The sequence below is a fragment of the Prionailurus viverrinus genome, chromosome D4 (assembly GCF_022837055.1).
Source record: "Prionailurus viverrinus isolate Anna chromosome D4, UM_Priviv_1.0, whole genome shotgun sequence".
Lineage (NCBI taxonomy): Eukaryota > Metazoa > Chordata > Mammalia > Carnivora > Felidae > Prionailurus > Prionailurus viverrinus.
Genome location: NC_062573.1, coordinates 33037870 through 33058456, shown reverse-complemented (window position 1 = coordinate 33058456; position 20587 = coordinate 33037870). Strand labels below are relative to the sequence as shown.

Sequence of the window (20587 nt, the reverse complement as noted above, 5' to 3'; positions counted from 1 at the left end):
TGGATGTCTTCTTTGGAAAAGTGTCTATTCATGTCTCTTGCCTGTTTCTTCACTGGATTATTTGTTTTTTGGGTGTTGAGTTTGATAAGTTCTTTATGGATTTTGGATACTAACCCTTTATCTAATATGTCATTTGCAAGTATCTTCTCCCGTTCTGTCAGTTGCCTTTTAGTTTTGCTGATTGTTTCCTTCACTGTACAGAAGCTTTTTATTTTGATGAGGTCCCAATAGTTCGTTTTTGCTTTTGTTCCCCTTGCCTCTGGAGACGTGTTGAGTAAGAAGTTGCTGCAGCCAGGGTCAAAGAGGTTTTTGCCTGCTTTCTCCTCGAGGATTTTGATGGCTTCCTGTCTTACGTTTAGGTCTTTCATCCATTTTGAGTTTATTTTTGTGAATGGTGTAAGAAAGTGGTCCAGGTTCATTCTTTTGCTTGTCGCTGTCCAGTTTTCCCAGCACCACTTGCTAAAGAGACTGTCTTTCGTGCTTTGTCAAAGATTAGTTGGCCACAGGTTTGTGGGTCCATTTCTGGGTTCTCTATTCTGTTCCATTGATCTGAGTGTCTGTTTTTGTGCCAGTACCATACTGTCTTGATATTACAGCTTTGTAATACAACTTGAAGTCTGGGATTTTGATGCCTCCAGCTTTGGTTTTCTTTTTCAAGATTGCTTTGGCTATTCGGGGTCTTTTCTAGTTCCATACAAATTTTAGGATTGTTTGTTCTAGCTCTGTGAAGAATGCTGGTGTTATTTTGATAGGGATTACATTGAATATGTAGATTGCTTTGGGTAGTATTGACATTTTAACAATATCTGTTCTTTCTATCCAGGAGCATGGACTCTTTTTCCATTTTTTTTTTGTGTCTTCTTCAATCTCTTTCATAAGCTTGCTATAGTTTTCAGTGTAGACATCATTTAGATTTACAGGAGAGTTGATGTAAAGAATACAGGGAGTTTCTGTTACCTTTCTTCCAACTGCCCCAAACGTTAACATCTCACATAACTGTGGTACATGAAATCAAAATGAAGAATGTGGGTCCAACACTGCTAATGAAACAAGTAACTTCACCAGTGTTTTCAGTAATGACCCTTTTCTGTTGCAGGATTCAATCCAAGATTCCACACTGTATATAGTTAACATTACTTTTTAAATTTTATTTCTTAGAGTAATCAAAAATATGTTGGGCCGCGTCATTGTTTGTGTTTATGTACCAGGCTAGTTAATAAGAATTGTAAGGAGCTAGTTCTGCATTTTAAATGTGGGCTGTCAAGTCTCAGACTTTTCTATTGTTTTGCTGCCTAGCACCTGCGTCAGGTTGGGGTAGTGGGCAAATTTGTCGAGTTCTTCGGGCCGGGAGTAGCCCAATTGTCCATTGCCGACCGAGCTACTATTGCGAACATGTGTCCAGAGTACGGGGCGACAGCTGCATTTTTCCCAGTTGATGAAGTTAGTATCAAGTACCTGGTGCAGACAGGTAAGTGTAGAACCGCGAAGGCAGAAGCCCTTCGTAAAGTTTCGTAGAACTCTGGGGATTGGAGAACTGCCTTATGCCTCTGTCCCTTGGAGTGCACAGGGTCAGACTTACGGTGTTTCTCCTTTTCTCTGTAGAGTCAGAATGGTTGCTGGGATTTCAGAGGATATGAGACAGACACTGTATGGCCAGTAGAAAGAGCTCAGGTGTTCTGGAATCCAAGTTATTCATGCTGGTCTCTACTTCTAGTTATTTGACAGGAAACAAGGGATCTTAGTAATGAGAACAGCTGTCATGTGCTGGGCACTTGCTATGTATTTGCTCTCACCCTCTTCACAGATCTGGGGTAGATTGATAGATGAGTTCATTAAACTAATCGGAGAGAAGACTGAGGATCAGAGAGAGATGTAGGGTATTTTTCCAAAGCCAATAAGTAATGGAGCTAGAATCCAAAGCTGAGGCTCCAAACAGGACAGCATTCCAGGACACCTCTGTCTGGGCTGTCCCAAAGGTAAAATGAAAGACCGCATATGAGGGCATCTTGAAATGTTGGCAGTTTCTTGACTCTGTATGTATTTGTTTAGAGATTTGACTTGAACTTGGAGAAAGGTTTTTTTTTTTTTTAATTTTTCAAATTTATTTTTAAAATATTCAGTCATTTATTTAACACATTATCAACATCTGATCTAGGTGTCAGAGATACAGCAGTGACCAACATAATGTCTCTGCCCTCGTGGAGTTTCCATTCCAGTGAGGGAGACAGGCATGAACAAATAAATGCATACGTATGTATATAAGAGAATGAGGAAGAAGGCAGGGGAGGTGGTTGAAGTAGCTGAAGGGTGCTAATTTATATATCGGAAGGTCAGCCAGGGCTCCTGAAAGCAGTTTGAACAGATGCTTAAGTGAAGTGGGGGACAAGAAGTGGGAAGTGGTGGAGGAGGCATTTTCCAGACAGAGGAACCCAAGTACAGCAACTCAAGATGGGACGGTCTCTGTGTGTTCAGACAACAGCCGAGAGGGTGGGGGGGCCTTTGTGGCTGGAGCCCAGGGTCAAGGCCATGGGAGGGGAGGTCAGGGACCAGATCCACACAGGGGCTTGCAGGCCATAGCGGACAGTTAGAAATTTATTTTAAATTCTAAATGTTCTAGGAAGCCACCGGGTCATTTTGAGCAAGAAGATCACATCAAACAATTTTATTTTTGATGGCTCATCCTATGTGACAGAGGTGGAAGGGACCTTTTGTTTTCCAAATGACTTTTTTTTTTTAAACATTTTTTAGTGTTTATTTATTTTTGAGAGAGAGCACGAGCAGGGGAGGGGCAGAGAGAGAAGGAGACACAGAATCCGAAGCAGGCTCCAGGCTCTGAGCTGTCAGCACAGAGCCCGATGCAGGGCTCGAACCCACAAACCATGAGATCATGACCTGAGCTGAAGTCAGATGCCTTAACCGACTGAGCCATCCAGGCGCCTCCCAAATGACTTTTAAAATTACAACTGAGTTATTAAGGAGAAAAGAACAGACAGACTTGGGCCTTCTCATCAGTATCCAGTGTTTACTATTGAAAGGTTCTAATGGCTGATGTTCCTTTTGAGATATCAGGAAACAGCAGGCATCAAAGGTAAAGGCTGGTCAAGGTAAAGGCAAATGCAAGGACGGGGCAAATGCACACACACCTCATCATGAGGATTTGTGAGATGTTTACAGACTTAAAGTTTCATCCAGGTCTTCTCCCTGATTGTCCTGAGGAAAACCCTCTGGAAGTAGTTAATATTGTGATAAAAAGTGGTCTTTTTAAAATGTTTTCATTACATATAACTGTATTGAAATTGATTAATATCTCCCTTACTCCCCAAAAAGTTGAAGTGAAAAAGAGGTAGAAATAAAAGAACAGAAGAAATGGTTGAGGGAATTGACCGAGAGAAGGGGAGGGTTGACGGGGAGGAAAAAGAGGGGAAAGCTGCAAGATACACCCAGAGATCAGATTCATTTCTGTGGCTGTAGAAGTGGCCACCAAGCTGCTTAGTGATCTGGCACCAAATTTGCCACATCTAGTGCATTGAAACAGACATACTGCTTCAGAGAAGTAGAGCCCTTTCTCACATTGAAAGCTAAGAGAGTTTTCTTCTGTGCATCTTCGGGAAGAGGACGGCTGGGTTGTATCAAACGTGATAGATACATACATTAATGAAGCTCAGCCATCTTTTAGGAGGTCCAGGCTGAAAGCGGGTAACTTTTACAATCCAGTTAAAACAAACAGGCAAATAAACAGGCTCATCTATCATGGTCCAAGAATCAAGCTCTCAGACAGTCTTACTTAACTGTCAGAGAAATGTGTGGAATGTGTGCCCATTGGGTATTGCTCCGTGAATATTGTCATCTACAGTCAGGATCTAGATAAAACGGCAGAGAGGCACCTGGCTGGCTCATTGGTAGAGCATGTGACTCTTGATCTCGGGGTTGTAAGTTGGAGCCCCATGTTGGGTGTATAGATTACTTGAAAATAAAATGTTAAAAAAAAAAAAAAAGATACAGCCAAGCATTGAGGGTCATATTCCATTAGGAGTTAAGACTTGGGACTTTGGAGTCTTGAGCCACTATTTCCTTATCTAGAACTTGTCTCATAAGGTAATGATAAAGATTAGAGATGGAGATGATACATTTAAAATGTTTAGCACATAGTGCTGGGCAGACGCGAAGTGCTCAGAGCTGGTGGCAGCTTGAGAGGATTGCTATTTTCACAAGAATAATGTGGAGTGCTGAGTCTGGTCACTTGAAGGCAGAGGCTTCGGTGTGCTTTAACAGGTAACTAAGCCTTAGGTCCTCTGAATGAAGGACAGTGACCAAAGAGAGGAGAGTACTTACAGATAGGACTAGAATCTTCTTCAGCACATAGTCCAGATCAGTTCATGGCCCCTGATAAACAGCAGCATCACCCAGAGAGTCAAAAAGTTAGACTGAATGTTGAAATCGAAGCAAAGCTTTTGGGTGTGTGTGTGTGTGTGTGTGTGTGTGTGTGTGTGTGTGTGGTGTGTGTGTGGTGTGTGTGGTGTGTGTGGTGTGTGTGGTGTGTGTGGTGTGTGTGGTGTGTGTGGTGTGTGTGGTGTGTGTGGTGTGTGTGTGTGTGTGTGTGTGTGTGTGTGTGTGTGTGTGTGAGGGAGATGCACCTGACTTCTCTAATTGCTGGCCGAGGCTTTAGTTTCACTGGGAAATATTAACACCTGTTACTTGTTATTTCTTAAAATGCCCACTTAGGTCGTGATGAAGAAAAAGTAAAGCAAATGAAAAAGTATCTTCAAGCTGTAGGAATGTTTCGGGATTTCAGTAACCTCTCTCAAGACCCAGAGTTTGCCCAGGTATGAGAGCACCTTTCACCAAGTGTGTGTTTCCTCTTCCTTGAGCCTGTGATTTCAGTTGTGTGTGTTTTTTCTTAGGAGGTGTACTTGTAGGAAATTAGTCACTGCCAAGTCATCACAGAAGAACAGCATGTTAAAAGGCTGAAAAAAATCAAAAAGATAAGGAATTGTAAACGTAAAATAACTTCTTCCATTCCTCCTGGCCATTAGGCTGAGTGTGCGCCCCCTTTCTGACCTACCCATTTACTCCTCTAAGGTGGAAAACCTTTGAAGAAGGCCTTTGCCAGAGGGAGTAAGGCTGTTTAAAGGCTAAGCTCATTGTTATTATAGATGGAAAAGAAATGGAGGTCAAGTGTAGCAATTAGTTCTGATTTATCCAGTGACTTACCTTCATTCGTTTTCTCAGGTGCAAACCGATTCCCAATTTTTCTTTTCAAGAAAGCCAGGAGGGTAACCTGGATACAGGCCCCTGGTTTTGTTTCATAGTACACTGAGAGAAGGAAATATGCACTTAGACCAAGGCCCGTTTCCTGGCATTGATGACTGAGTGGCCGCATCCTACCAATTCATTTTAGCAAAAAGCACAATGGTGTATGTATCATTTTAGAATAAACCCATCTCAAACTAAGCTAAGCCTTAAAAAGAATGTAGGAGCTGCTTTGGAAAGGTGGATGCATAAAAGACACCAGCCAGCAGCTACAGCGCCCACCCTGGTCATCCTGAGAGGTGACAAGTCTTCCTGCCTCTCCCGCACCACTTACATGTCCATCTTGATCTTCAGAAACTCATTCTTTAAGTATTAAAAAGAAGATTGACTCCTTGCTTATGAATGTGGTGGTTTAGTTTGTTTGGTTTTGTAGCTGTGGTGTTATAAATTGTCTGGCACAACCGGAGTGTTTTCTCTGAGGTACAACGTCCGCGCCTGAGTCCTTTCCCTTTTGGGTGGACAGGTTGTAGAATTGAACTTGAGAACAGTCGTGCCTTGCTGCAGTGGACCAAAAAGGCCTCAGGACAAAGTCGCTGTGACGGACATGAAAAAGGACTTTGAGAGCTGCCTTGGAGCCAAGGTAGGGTCCGGGAAGGCAGGTGGAAGTCTCCCCAACCCTGCCCCGTGCCCGATCTCTTAGTGCCCACGCTGCTTTTCACCCTCTAATGAGGAAGCTTCCTGAAGCCTGACGCTGAGGGCGTTACTTCTCCATCCTGAAGTCCTCAGTGCCTCTCCCATTAGCCAAGAGCCACACAACTTCCTTAGAGCACTTGACCACCTGTGAACACAACTCATCCCGCCTTTTTAAAAGCATATCTGCTTTTCATATGACTCTCACTACACTGTCTACTCGACTTGCCCAAGCTTTTCTGGCCATCTTACTTCTTGTTCATGCCCTGCCTCCACCCACCTACATGCATCTTCACCTTCTGTGCATGTCCTAATCTATCAGCCCCTCCATAGCATGGCCTCACATCCCATAGCAGAAAGTCATCATTTGAACTTCTGGCACTTGGTCTGAGATGGCATCCATGTTCTTAAACCTACATTGCTGGTCCTTTACATTTCCCTTATTGGATGTCCCTTGTTGGACTGTATGTTTTGAGTATAGGATTTATGTCAGAATCACCTTTGTATCCCACAAAGTACCCAGCATAACATCTTGTATGCAGATTTTCAATGAACATCTCCCCACATGATGATTACGATATGTGGTGGGTTTTATCCTTGGGCCACCAGCATTAAACCAAATGTTCAGCTGTACTTTATTTGCCTTATTGATCATGATTAGTTGAATCTGACCAAAATGTATATATGTACACACACAGTGAAAAGTTCTCACTTTAGAAGAAAAAGAAATACTTTGGTAACCATAATTTTAAAAGCAATTTTTTTTAAATCTTTTTTTTTTTAATGTTTATTTATTTTTGAGACAGAGAGAGACAGAGCATGAACGGGGGAGGGTCAGAGAGAGGGAGACCCAGAATCTGAAACAGGCTCCAGGCTCTGAGCTGTCAGCACAGAGCCCGACGCAGGGCTCAAACTCACGGACCGCGAGATTATGACCTGAGCCGAAGTCGGCCGCTTAACCAACTGAGCCACCCAGGTGCCCCAAAGCAATTTTTAACAAAACATAAGTATGTCAGCTAGTGAACTCTGAAATGCTAAAGAAAAATTAAAGTTCTCTTTATTGTTTTTAAATATTTATAAAAGGCAGTCATAATTTCTGAATCTTGATCTACTTTGAAGTCCTATTAATATTTACTTCCTTCTCATCTCAAAAATGGAAATGCTAAAGCTACAAATTTAGTTTCAAGTTCGTCTGATTAAACTCAATGACATTATTGTAGAGTTTAATGGATAGGAACCAAGGCCACTGATTCTAATATGATGGAAACTTAGAACTTCTTTTTTTTTTTTTTTTTTTTCCTCCCCATAGCAAGGGTTTAAAGGATTCCAGGTTGCTCTGGACCATCATAATGACCATAAGACATTTATATATAATAATAGTGAATTCACCCTCACTCATGGTTCCGTGGTCATTGCTGCCATTACTAGCTGCACAAACACCAGTAATCCATCGGTGATGTTGGGGGCAGGTGAGTGCATTTGAATTGGTCCCCATGGTCATGTGGACGTGTGGGTGGAAATCTTTCAAGACACGACCAAGGGGCTTAACAGTTCTACATGTCCAAACGTTGTCTTTTACCAAGGCAGAGATTTATTGGCCCAAAAGTGTTTACACAGTAACTAGTGTCCAAAGCCAAGTATTTAAAGTAGAATACATAATGCATACTAGTCTTTAGGATTAACACAGAAAATAAGTAGAAGAAAGCCAAAAAAAAAGATGAATTTTTGGTAAAGCTTAGAATCTTGTGTTAGATTCTAGAAGGAAAAACAAAACCTGTTTTCATATCAATATCACAGACTATTCTCTGTAAAACCCCTATTGGGCCTTTTCATACAGTAGACTTCCTCTGTCTTTGATGTGCTGTCAGGTGCATCTGACTTAAGGCACAGGGCACTGGTTGATAAAACTTCCTGGTCTGTTGGGCAATTCTGGTTAAGCAGTTAATATTGACATACAGAGTTTAATTAATAGAAGGCTCTTTAGTGGGAATGCAAGCTGGTGCAGCCACTCTGGGAAACAGTATGGAAGTTCCTCAGAAAACTAAAAATAGAACTACCCTACCACCCAGCAATTACACTATTAGGTATTTGTCCAAGGGATACAGGTGTGCTGTTTCGAGGGGCACATGCACCCCAATGTTTATAGCAGCACTCTCAACAATAGCCAAAGTATGGAAAGAGCCCAAATGTCCACTGATGGATGAATGGATAAAGAAGATACAGTTTATATACACAATGGAGTATTACTCAGCAATCACAAAGAATGAAATCTTGCCATTTGCGACTATGTGGATGGAACTGGAGGGTATTATGCTAAGCGAAATTAGAGAAAGACAAATATCATATGACTTCACTCCTATGAGGACTTTAAGAGACAAAACAGATGAACATAAGGGAAGGGAAGCAAAAATAATATAAAAACAAGGAGGGGGACAAAACAGAAGAGACTCATAAATATGGAGAACAAACTGAGGGTTACTGGAGGAGTTGAAATCATTGTTGCACTCCTGAAATCATTGTTGCACTATATGCTAACTAATTTGGATGTAAATTTTAAAAAATAATAAAACTTTTTTTTAAAAAAAAGGAAAGCTCTTTAGTTTCCAGTTGTTTTTTTATCATTCCCAAGAGTTCCTGCTGTGTCCAAAGACCAAGGTCATCACAGAGTTCTTTCTTTTAAAAGTGCACAAGTACGTAAGGAAAACCTTTGTCCAAGAATTCTTCTGTTGACACCTAAGCCTTTGTTGTCTGGATCGAACAAATTTCCTTAAGACAAGTCACCAGCTTGTCTGTAGCTTTTTGTGTCTTTTGACCCCCACTCCTCATTTCTTTCCAAATTCTATGAGCTGTTCCTAAGAGAGCACCCAGTGCCCCAGTTATGGTCTCTGTTACTTGCCAAAACTCCAGGGGCCTAGAGCTGGTGATTTTCTGCTTTAAAAAAAAAAAATCTGAGGACTAGATTTTTACTCTAGACTGTATTCCTCACCTACCAGTGCACAATTCATATCCCTTTAAAAAGGGCCCTTCCAATTATAATTTTCATCCAGATAAAACGTAATTAGAAGGATTGCTTTCCCTCCAAAAATTAAAAAACTTATTCTGTAATATATTCCTGAACGTTTTTAAGTTTACTTCTTTAAAAAAAAAAAGCCCATCTCTTTCTTCGTTTTCATGACTAATTTTGAGTTTATTGCATACGTGTAAATGACTTTGGGCCAGTGAGCTTTTGATTTCTGCTAGGCAGCAGAACTAGAAAGCACCATGAATGGGGCTTTGTCAGGCGGTGGCAGGAAATGCAGACGGAAGGACCAGTCTCCTTCCTGAACTGTCCCTGACAGCTAGGCTAGGTGGCCACCCTACCTGATGTTGGTGTTCACTATTTCACAGGATTGTTAGCAAAGAAAGCTGTGAATGCCGGCCTGCACGTGAAGCCTTACATCAAAACTAGCCTGTCTCCTGGAAGCGGTGTGGTCACCTACTACCTGAGAGAAAGTGGTGTCATGCCTTACCTGTCACAGCTTGGGTGAGGAAGAATTTTCTTTTACACATTGCTTTTGTTCTATTTTGTTCCACATGTATCTTATGGTGTCACCTTGTAACACACGTCAGCCTATCTGATGGTATCTAATTAGTCTTGTCAGATGGTGAGTAGATTTCAGCCCTTAGACTCCAACAGAGTAGGGCCCTCGTGTGGACACTTGTGCTGGTTGATCATCATACAAGGGTGCCTATAAGGGCAAAGCAGGACTGAAATCAAGCCTGTGGTTTTGCTATGACACTGCATCCTTCTAGAGGAGAGGCTGCCATTTCTCAATTGACAGAGGTATGCTGTGGGCTAACATTGGCTCTACACCTGAGAGACTGCCCTTAGGTATGAAAATACTTTCTTACCAGGACTAACAATGTTTTAATTCCTTGGTGTAAACTAGTCATTTGTTACCAAATACAATTCCTCCAGTTTGCCCACTGTTCCTAATTTGGATGAGAAAGATTTTATCCATGCGTCTCATTAAAGTCAAAGTCCTTGGGATTATACAAAGTAGTAAATACAGAAATTACATGGCATATGTGATTTCAACTTTTAAAAAATCTAGATCATTCTCTCATGGTTCATGGTTTTGAACCCCATGTCAGGGTCTGTGCTGACAGCTCGGAGCCTGGAGCCTGCTTCGGATTCTGTGTCTCCCTCTCTCTCTGCCCCTCCCCCACTCATGCTCTGTCTCTCTCTCAAAAATAACATTTTTTAAAAAAAAGTCTGGATCATTCAGTTGAACTCCTTTTTACAATTTACTCGAAAAAGAATTTATTTTATTTTAGTTTTATTTATTTGAGAGAGAGAGAAAGAGCAAGCAGGGGGCGGGGGGAAAGAGAGCAACAAGGAATCCCGAGGAAGCTCTGTGATGTCAGCACAGAGCCTAACATGGGGCATGGTGCCATAAACTGTGAGATCATGACCTGAGCTGAAATCAAGAGTCAGATGCTTGACCAACTGAGCCCCCCAGGAGCCCCTCAAAAAAGACTTTAATTCAATGATCTCGAATGGATGAATAGTATATTAAAACGTTCTACCTGGTTGGTCAGTTGCATGTTGACTCTTAATCTTGGGGTCATGTTCAAGCCCCGTGTTGGGGGGTTAGATTGTACTTAAGATTAAAACAAAAACAAAAGCACCTTTAAAATGCTCCTGAGAATGAAAGCTTTCTAGAAACAGTGCTAAACTTACTCCATGTGCTGCTGTTCTCCTTAAATCAGTAGTCTCTAGACCTGTCATCAGCAGAGAGGCTCGCTGAGAATCATTGCGCACCCGTGCTTCTCTCCCGGCACCTAGGTTTGATGTGGTCGGCTACGGTTGCATGACCTGCATTGGCAACAGTGGGCCCTTACCAGAAGCTGTGGTAGAAGCCATCACCCAGGTAAGTGCAGAGGAGCCTGTGGGGCTTCAGAGCTGTTGCCTCCTTTCATAAGATGTGCGACCAAAATGCCGGTCGTCTCAGGAAGGTCCGGGGAAGCAGGGAATGGATGCCGTTGCACGTATGGTCTTCGGGGGCAAGCCATCCTTACCAGCTGTCTACGTTGTGCGGCACATTCCTCAGCCGTAAATTGGAGATGATAATAGTACGTGCTGCGAGCACGGAGGTGATAATGGACGTGCCGGACTTTGAGTGGTGCCGGCACACAAGTGCCCGGTCAGTGCTGGTGTTGACTGCAGACAGCTCCAGAACTGTGTGTTCCTGCTAATCTGAAAACTGGCTCGGAGTCAGGGCTGCATGCAAACAAATCAACACTAAGTTGCATTGGTTTGATTTTTGTTCTGTAAATTCTGTAGCTTTAGGAAACACTATTTGGTTTGCTTTGCAAACATAGGTCAGTGTGGCTTCCTTGAGCTTTCAACTGTTAGACTTTCCCTCCTGTTCTCAGGCCCCAGGCGGCAAAGTAACCAGGATGCTGCCTTCTGACTGACCTGGGATTTTCTCATGACCAGAAACCATGTCTCTCTGTGTCTTTTGACCCAGAGTGTCTCCCCAGGGACAGCAGTGCATGTTCTTTTCCCCGCACCCAGAGGACCAAGTGAAAGAAGGGTTTAAGGAGCCTCCTCCATTGATGGGAAACTTTAGCAGGTGGTCTGAGACAAAAAGCCCAGGCAACCTCTTCTCTGCGTGAACTGATTTTTCTCTTGCCGGACACAGGGAGACCTTGTAGCTGTTGGAGTGCTATCTGGGAACAGGAATTTTGAAGGTCGAGTCCACCCCAATACCCGGGCCAACTACTTAGCCTCTCCGCCCTTAGTGATAGCATATGCAATTGCTGGGACCATCAGGATCAACTTTGAGAAAGAGCCACTGGGTAAGATTCCATTTGTGTGGTTACACTTGTTTGTTTGATTTTTTTCCCAGTGAATTTGAAAATCTTATTGGAGGAAAGTAACTGCTTTCATTAATAAATAATGAGGCAAAGAACTAACAAAGATGAGAAGGAGTCTTTTCTTTATTCCCTCACACACAGGGAAGACCTACCTGAAATACACAAGAATTAACTGAAGGACAGAGATAACAAAAGGAAAGAAATAAGGGGCACCTGGGTGGCTCAGTCGGTTAAGCAGCCAACTTTTGATTTTGGCTCAGGTCAAGATCTCAGGTTCATGAGTTACACACGGGCTCTGTGCTAACACTGCAGAGCTGCTTAGGATTTTCTCTCTCTCCATCTCTCTCTCTGCCCTTCTTCTGCTCATTCACTCTCTCTCTCTGTCTACCTCTCAAAATAAATAGATAAATAAAATTTAAAAAAAAAAAAAAAGGGCTACTGGGTGGCTCAGTCAGTTGAGCATCCGACTTCGGCTCAAGTCATGATCTCGCAATTCATGAGGTTAAGACCTTGTCGGGCTCTGTGCTGACAGCTGGAAGCCTGGAGCCTGCTTCAGATTCGGTGTCTGCCTTTCTCTCTGCCCCTCCCCTGCTCACACTCTGTCTCTCAAAAAACATAAATAAACATTAAAAAATAATTAAAAAAAATAAAAAATAAAACAAAAATTTTAAAAGGAAAGAAATATAAAAAGGCATAGAGAGCATGCTATTCTGGCTTCCTCCCTAGTTCTTCTCTTTCTAGCTCCTGCTTTTATCTAACGATAGGCACTGTTTTAACATGTACTCTGTGGAAACACATCTCACACAGTTCACCTTCCCCAAATTCGGACAAATGATGCTGTGTTTCCTTTCCTCTGGTGGTTTTGCTGTGCCTTCCCCAATCTGTTCTGAGTAGATTAAATAATGTGAAAAGAGTGCCCCTTAAATTAACTTTTTGGAAATCAAAACTAGAGCTATAATTGATCCTCATTATATGGTAGATTTGATATTGCAGATTTGCTTATTCACCAAAATGTATTTTAACCCCCAAATCAATACTCACCTTGCCTCCAAGGTCATTTGCAGACACGCACAGAGGGGTGGCAGCTTTGAGTCACTCAACGAGCGTGTTCTCAGCTGCATCCAAACTAGGCAGGGTTCCACCTTCTTGTTTCAGCACTCCTACTGTCAGCAAGTATCCTGCTCATGCTCTGTGTAGTGCCATGTTTTCCCACATTTTTGTGGTTTTGGCGATTGCACTTTTAAAAATAGTCCCCAAGCATAGTGCCGAAGTGCTGTCTAGTATACATAAGCCCGAGAAGGCTGGGGTGTGCCTCGTGGGAAGTAGACTTAGTTCAGGCAAGAGTTATGGTGTTGCTGGCTGTGACTTCAGTGTTAACGCATCAACAAAATATATTAGATAGGGTGTCTTTAAGCAAAAGCACACGTAAAGCAAGATTATGAATTGATCGGTTGCCGAAAACGTTAGGCTCGAGGCCCTCAGGGGCCTAACCCGCATCCCCTGGGGGCAGCGACTGAGTCTTCACTACTCAGTGTTTGCATGGATTTTACAGAATATTGCTACCCCGGAGAACGGGATTTGACTGTATGTGATAATGAAAAGGGGGTATTAAATGCAGTTTTTCTCTAGTAAACTTTTTTTCCCCCAGGGGTAAATGCAAAGGGACAACAGGTATTTCTGAAAGACATCTGGCCAACCAGAGACGAGATCCAGGCGGTGGAGCGTCAGTATGTAATCCCTGGGATGTTTAAGGAGGTCTACCAGAAAATAGAGGTGAGGTCCCCGCCCACCCTGCCCCTACACGTTTAGGGGAAAGCCGTTCCTTTGTGGCCTCTCTGCAGACCTTGAGGCTGATGGGGTGGAAGCTATGGAGAGTAACATTTACTTCTAAAGATAACCAGGGAAGTGGTTCTCAGTCATTTCTCCTGAGACTCACATTTTTACAAAACCTGCACTCTCCCCAGATGTTCCCAGATTTGCACAAGGCCCCAGATTTGGCAGTATCCTTGGGAAGAGAGGCCTTAGGTTGTGTGTGATTCCTAGCCAGCTTGCCCTAACCCACCCCCTCCTCAGACACCCTGGATGTCGTGTCAACTGTGGTTGAGGATCCGTGATGTCTATTAGAGTATGTCACTGAGGTAGAGGTGTAATGCACCCTCAGAATTATTTGGATGCTTAAAAAAATTTTTTAAACACATTCAGTAAAAAGCCCCAAACTACCAAACTACTGAAATAAATAAAACTTTTTGTGCAGTTTACAAACAGGGAGAAAATGTGTGGGGCTCAGTATCGTTTTCGGAGACCCTTGGATGTTATTCTTTCTCTGCTTTCTGTGGTTGGGTGCCTTAGGGAGTGCTGACTGGGGCTTGGGTTTGAAATAACATAGCAGACTGGGGAGAAGGGTCAAATGGAGGGTCATATTCATGCACCGTGCCCTCCCACGAGTTGCACATTGGGAAGTGGTTATGAGCAAGTTTGTTGGGCGTTGGGTTGAATGCATTTCTCCAAAGGCTGAGGTAATGACCCTGTGGAGACATTCAAGTTGATTTTAATGCATAGCATCTGTCATTTGCTATCCAGTGTCCGTGTGACCTGGATGTCCACTTCCCCAAATTTTCAGAGAGTAAATAATTTCCCCTTTGGTACAATCTGAATTATTGCTTGCTAAGTTAATACTTTGTGTATGGATTAGTTTTCTGTTGCTGCCCAACAATTTATCCTAAAACTTAGTGGGTTAAAACAGCATTTATTATCTTACAGTTTCTGTGGATCAGAAATCCAAGTGTGGCTTAGCCGGGTGCCTCTGCCTTCACAAGGCTCCAGCCAAGGTGTCATCTGGGGCTGCAGCTCATCTGAAGGCTCAGCTGGGGGAAGACCCCCTTCTAAGGCCACTCACATGGTTGTGGGAGGATAATGTGCCTCACAGGCTGTTGGGCTGAGGGCCTCAGTTCCCTGCCTACAGTTAGCTGGATGCCCCCCTCATTGCCTTTCTGGTGGGTCTCTTCACAGCTCACAGCATGGTACTGACTTCCATCAGAGCAAGCAACAAAGGGAGAGAGAGACAGAAGGCCAAGTCTCTTTATAACCCAATCTTGGAAATTAGTCACTAGGTTCAGCCCACACTTAGCAGGAGGGGATGGCTTAAGTGTGTGAATGCCAGAAAGGTGGGGGCAGGTCCTTGGAGCCATCTTAGGGGCTTCCTGTCACAGTGCATATGTATTTTTAAGTTATTTGCCATGACATTGTCTTAGTATAAAGGAACTCTTTTGTATGGCTGGAATAAGAACTGTTTTGGGGTTTGTTGTATCGAAGTGGAGTTGACACACAATTACATTAGTTTCAGGCCCCGTACGTCTCATTGCTCACCACAAGTGTAGCCACCCTGCATCCCTGTTGATCACTGTTACGATACCACTGACTATGTTCCCCGTGCTGTTCCTTTCATCCCCATGGCTCATGCATTCCATGACTGGGAGCCTATACCCCCCAACCCCTTTCACCCCTTTCTGCCCATCCTTTCACCTCCCCTCCCCTCCGGCAACCATCAGTTACTTCTCTGTGTTTATCAGTCTGTTTCTGCTTTTTCTGTTGGTTTGTTCATTTGATTTGTTTTTTAGGTGCCACATACAAGTGAAAGCATGGTATTTATCTTTCTCTGATGTATTTCACTTGGTGTACTCAGAGGGTGTTATGCTAAGGATGGTTTTTATTATACTCTTAGAACATACATTTTTTGCTTACATGTTAAATATTCCTTAGAATGGAATGTGATTCGATTTGCTTTTCTTTCTTTTATCTTTTTTTATTTTTTTAAAGACTGTGAATGAAAGCTGGAATGCCTTAGCAGCCCCCTCGGATAAGCTATATTGCTGGAATCCCAAATCAACATACATTAAGTCACCACCGTTCTTTGAAAACCTGGTATGGCTTTTTTTTTTTAATGTTTAACAAAGTCAGTTTTCCAAATGGTTTCCTTATAAAGTGTACTTTATTACCCTGTGCCCTTGCTTTGTCCACCCATTCCATTGAAACCTCTACAAAGCCGAACGGATGATTCTGGGGAGAATCTTGAGAAGCTGGGATATTTGGCTCTAGTGAGCCTATAGCTCCTGTGTCTGGGGCTTCTGTGTGGCTGTTAGAGACACCCTGGGGCTCCAGTGCCACCTATACGTAGACTCAGAAAAGTCTGCGGAACTGACTGTTCCGGGAAGACATCCCCAGGCCTGTCCTATTTAAACCTTATACTCAGAAATCAAGGGAGCTCTTCTCTACAACTGATGAACCAGGAGCCCGTGAACCCCTGGGTGGGGAGAGGGTGGGAGGAGAAGTCAGGAATCTCGTGTCCTCAGCTTCTGAGCTCCGTGGATGTGGACACAAAGAATGCCACCTATGGCTGCATCCCTATTGGTTTTGACAGAATAGTGCCCAACTTTGCCTCCCTTCAAGGGTGGGATGTGAGTGTTCTGAGTAAATTCACCTTACTTTTCTAAGTACCCCTGACAAAACCAAAAACACTAGAATTTTCTGTGTATCACTATAGGTCTGGCATCTAGTTCAGGTCCACAGACCATTGTTGTGACCGTTGAGACTCCCTTGGTGACTTGCTAGAGCAAACCTGGGCCAACACTGACTTGCTGTATGCTTTGCTAGACTTCAGATATCCAGCCTCCTAAGTCTATAGTGGATGCGTATGTGCTGTTAAATTTGGGGGATTCGGTAACAACTGACCACATTTCTCCGGCTGGAAATATTGCAAGAAACAGCCCCGCTGCTCGCTACTTAACTAACAGAGGGTAAGTGTGAGTGAGGGAAAAAAAGACTAAAAGACAGAAATGGAATGAATGAAGCCAGTATTTCTCTTTTGAATCAGAGTCTGGTTTTTCACTGAACACTGAGGCTTGAAAAACAGTCGCCCTTTCTGTTTGCTGCTTCCAAGCTTCCTTGGGAGATTCCATCAGCAAGGGAGGGGACCTTCCTTCTAATGTCCCCATGAGACCCAGCTGTCGTTCCCGCCCCAGCTTGGCTGCCGTGAGGGTATGGGCTCTGCTCTCCGCCTGTGTCGCACTCGGCAGGGATGTCACCTGAGGTGCGTAGCCAGGTCCTGGTTGAGAGGAGGAATTTCTGAGAACAGTGGCTGACACATCCATTTGCCGATCCTTCAGTGTAGACTGATTTTAACAGCTATTATACCAGTATTATCTCTTGTCACCTAATACACCGATAGTAATTGGAGTCGTTCCCAGATCTGACTTTCCATGAGAATCATCTGGGGAGATAAAAATTCCGGTTCCTCTCTGCACCTCCTGAATCAGCTTCTTCAGGGATGAAGCCCAGAGCTGATGGGAAGAACAAAATCCAGGTCCTTCTTCTTCCTTCCCTTTCCTTGCCCTTCCCTTTGCTTTCTTTTCCCTTTCTCTTTCCTTTCCCTTGCCCTTTCCTTCCCCTTCCCTTTCCTTTCCCTTTCTCTTTCCCTTCCCTTTCTCTTTTCTTTCTTTCTTTTCCCTTTCTCTTTCCTTCTTCTTCCCTTCCCCTCCCTTCCCCTTCCCCTCCCTTCCCCTTCCCCTTATCTTCCTCTTCCCCTTCCCTTCCTTTCTCTTTCCTTCCCCCTCCTTTTCCCATCCCTTTCTCTTCCCTTTCCCTTCCGTTTCCCTTCCTTCTTGTGTTTTGTTTTGTCAGTGGGAGAGGAAAACTGCCTTGCCCTCACCGCACTTGCCTGGTAGCTGACCTGTTTTCTTCATACATCCCCCTCCTACTGTGCTCCACTCAGTCTCTGCCTTCTCCTAGTGCATCCTATGGGACAGTCATGTGCAGAGCAAGACTATTCCATGTTCCCCAGAAATGTGAGTGTTGAAGGTCTAAGAAGATAGCCCACCTCTAGAGGAGGTGATATACAGGAGTCTATGTCAAGATTTTTTTTTTAATGTGGGGCAACTACTGTAGTAAATGTACAGGAACTTTCTATACACAGACGCATATGGTAAGGTTTTAAAGGGATATGATTGTACTTTGAATGGGAGACAAGCGTCCATCAGCAAGCAGAGACAGGCAGGTGATATTCAAGAGGTGTCAGCGAATCCCTGCCCTTCCCCCTCATCCGTGCAGCTCAGTCTACACTGGCGATTGCCTTGTTTATCAAATGTTCCAGGCAAAGCCAAACGCCTTTCTGCCTGATGGTTTGAGCTGGCTGGTTTTTCCTCTTGGATCCTCTTCCCTCAAATAATCTGCCTGGTTAACTCCATTGCCAATTCAAGTCTTCCTCCATGAGGTTACCCTGCCCATACTCTTGTTCTCTTTGCTTTGATCTACTTTTTTTTTTCCCTCCGTTATTAACCACATTCTAGTAACACTAATAGACAGTGCTCTTTTTTTTATTATTATTTCTTTGTCTCCACCTTTTAGAATGTAAGCCCTGCAAAGGCACAGATCTTAATATGTTTGGTTCATCAGTGTACCTTAGGCCCTTTGAATAGTCCTTGGCCCATAACTGGTGGTCAGTAAATGTTGAGTGAATGAATGAATGGGAGAAAAGAATTCAACAGCAAACAGAGAAACAGAGATTGAAGCTGAATACAGAAACTAAGGAAACAAGCCGTGACCAATACTTTTTTTGATTGGTGATTGTTGACAATCTTTTGAGAAGGGGGATCACAGGGAAATGAATGAAGGGAAATACAGTACATTCCCAGAAAAATGCACATATCCCAAGCATTCCAGATACAATTTCAGGAGTTTGTAGATATGCTCACCTACTCCTAAAGCCCATTCACACCTTCTCTCCATCTTCAAATTACATCTCATCATGAGATCAGATCACCACTCAGACACACTTCCTAGCATTTTCAGAAACAGCCAGGGAGCTGATCGCTGTGTTAATTGTAAGCTGTTGTCCCTGCCGTCACAAAGTGTCCTTTCACTGGGGCCCACAGACAGGATTTTTTTTTTGATTTCAGGACAAGGAATAGCTGTTCTGCCTCTTCAGCATTGCTCTGATTTTTATCTTATGAAAATTGTAAACCACGTTGCCAGTCGTGTGTCTGCCCAGCACACTGAGCTCGTGAGAAGTAGATCTCCTTCCTGTTAGTTTACAGAATGTACCTTGTGTTTCCCTCATTCTTGGCTCCATCTGACTGGCCTATACTGATTATTCTTTTTGTTTTCTTTTTCTTACCTACTTTTAATGTTTTATCTTTTGTGAAGTTCCCTAGGCTACCCTAATGAATAAATAAAGTAAATACTCAATAGAGTTCCTCCTGGTTTTTTACCCAGATTTATAAGACTGCAAGTAAACCTGAGGAGAATGTTGATTTCTGCCTTTCAGTGCCCCACTTCTGACATCTGCCTCTACTGTCCTCAGCAGATGTTAGGAATAGCTTTCCTGCCTTGAAGAGCAAGGCTTATTAGATTAGAGAGCTATCTAGGTCTATGGTTTTTCTCTTGTCTTGATGTAAGTTAAGTTTCACCTTTGTTCCGTTCACTAAGCCAGCTCCTCTCCCGCTTGCATTATTAGCTTGACTCCACGAGAATTCAACTCCTACGGCTCCCGCCGAGGTAACGATGCCATCATGGCACGGGGGACATTTGCCAACATTCGCTTATTAAACAAATTTCTGAACAAGCAGGCACCACAGACTATACATCTGCCTTCTGGAGAAATTGTAAGTATTGTGTCTTCTGCTTGGTTGAGAGGCCGGCATTTGTCAGGCTCTGACTGAAATTTCATCAGTTCAGGTATTTGAGGAGGGAAATTCCAGGTTAAGGTCTCCAGAGGCTCTTTATCAACAAGCACTGTTGTATGACTTTATTAGCATTTAATTTCACTCACCACACCACTAGAAAAAAAAGAGGGCCCGCGGAGGCCTGCTAGGGTCCCAATGGGAGCCATTTGGAGTTGGCCCTGTTACAGCGGGACTTGTTGAGCCACAGATGGGAGGCATGTGAGAGGTGGAGAAAGTCTACATTTTGAATCGGACATACCAGCTGCGGAGCGTTCATTCAGCAAGTTATTTTCGACTCTGAGCTGCATTTTTCTGACCTGCAAAGTAGAATGATGCCTACCTTGTCCAGCTCTGAGGCTTACACTTAAATGGAATGACACACATAACGTGGCAGATACTCTCTGACACATGCCGTCCGTCCTCGACATCCAGCAGCTACTGCAAAGCTGCTTGAACAGTGTTTAAGTTACTTGAGAAATAGCCCTCCCAACTTACTTAACAATAATAGTAGCTAGTATTTATATGGAACTTACTACATCCAGGTACTGTTCTGAGCTCTTTATATATATTGATCTATTAATCCTCATAACAACCCTCTGAGGTAGGTACCATGATTGTCCGTGTTTTAAGATCCCAAAAATGGATATTAAAACCTAGAGAGTCTGGCTCCAAAGTCGGTGTGGTCTACCGCCACCCATATGCCTCACTTGTAACAGATGATATTTTAGTAAAACAGACTCTTCACAAATAATCACTAGTCACCAGGACCCAACACAGAGTCAGTGCCCAGTAGATACTTGTTCAGTGAAGAGCAGGGATGATAAACTATTCAATGAAAAAAATACAATTAAATGGTCGAATGCCCAAGAGACCAAGGGGAAAAGGCGTGCAGTTATAGACACTGGGAGGCCTCCGGTTTATGGCCGTCACAGTGAACCCCTCTTAGTTTTACAAGTCCTGCCATGGCATAGAACTTCTGGTCAGATGTTCAGTGCCTCATCTGAAATAAGGAGACTGAGATGAACCGACATTTGAGCCAAGCCTTGAACCTGAAAGATAGACGAACACAA

At 43.3% G+C, this 20587-nt stretch overlaps 1 protein-coding gene across 1 annotated transcript in view; it reads left to right on the top strand.

Moving 5' to 3' along the window:
- Positions 1 to 20587, top strand: part of ACO1 (aconitase 1) — a 65847-nt gene that overhangs the window by 37817 nt on the left and 7443 nt on the right. Inside the window, exons 8-18 of the mRNA XM_047830687.1 lie at positions 1297 to 1468; positions 4723 to 4823; positions 5774 to 5890; positions 7250 to 7409; positions 9328 to 9463; positions 10769 to 10853; positions 11628 to 11784; positions 13451 to 13575; positions 15619 to 15723; positions 16453 to 16595; positions 19310 to 19457. Coding sequence (XP_047686643.1) covers positions 1297 to 1468; positions 4723 to 4823; positions 5774 to 5890; positions 7250 to 7409; positions 9328 to 9463; positions 10769 to 10853; positions 11628 to 11784; positions 13451 to 13575; positions 15619 to 15723; positions 16453 to 16595; positions 19310 to 19457 — 1449 coding nt within the window. The remainder of the gene's footprint in view (positions 1 to 1296; positions 1469 to 4722; positions 4824 to 5773; positions 5891 to 7249; positions 7410 to 9327; positions 9464 to 10768; positions 10854 to 11627; positions 11785 to 13450; positions 13576 to 15618; positions 15724 to 16452; positions 16596 to 19309; positions 19458 to 20587) is intronic.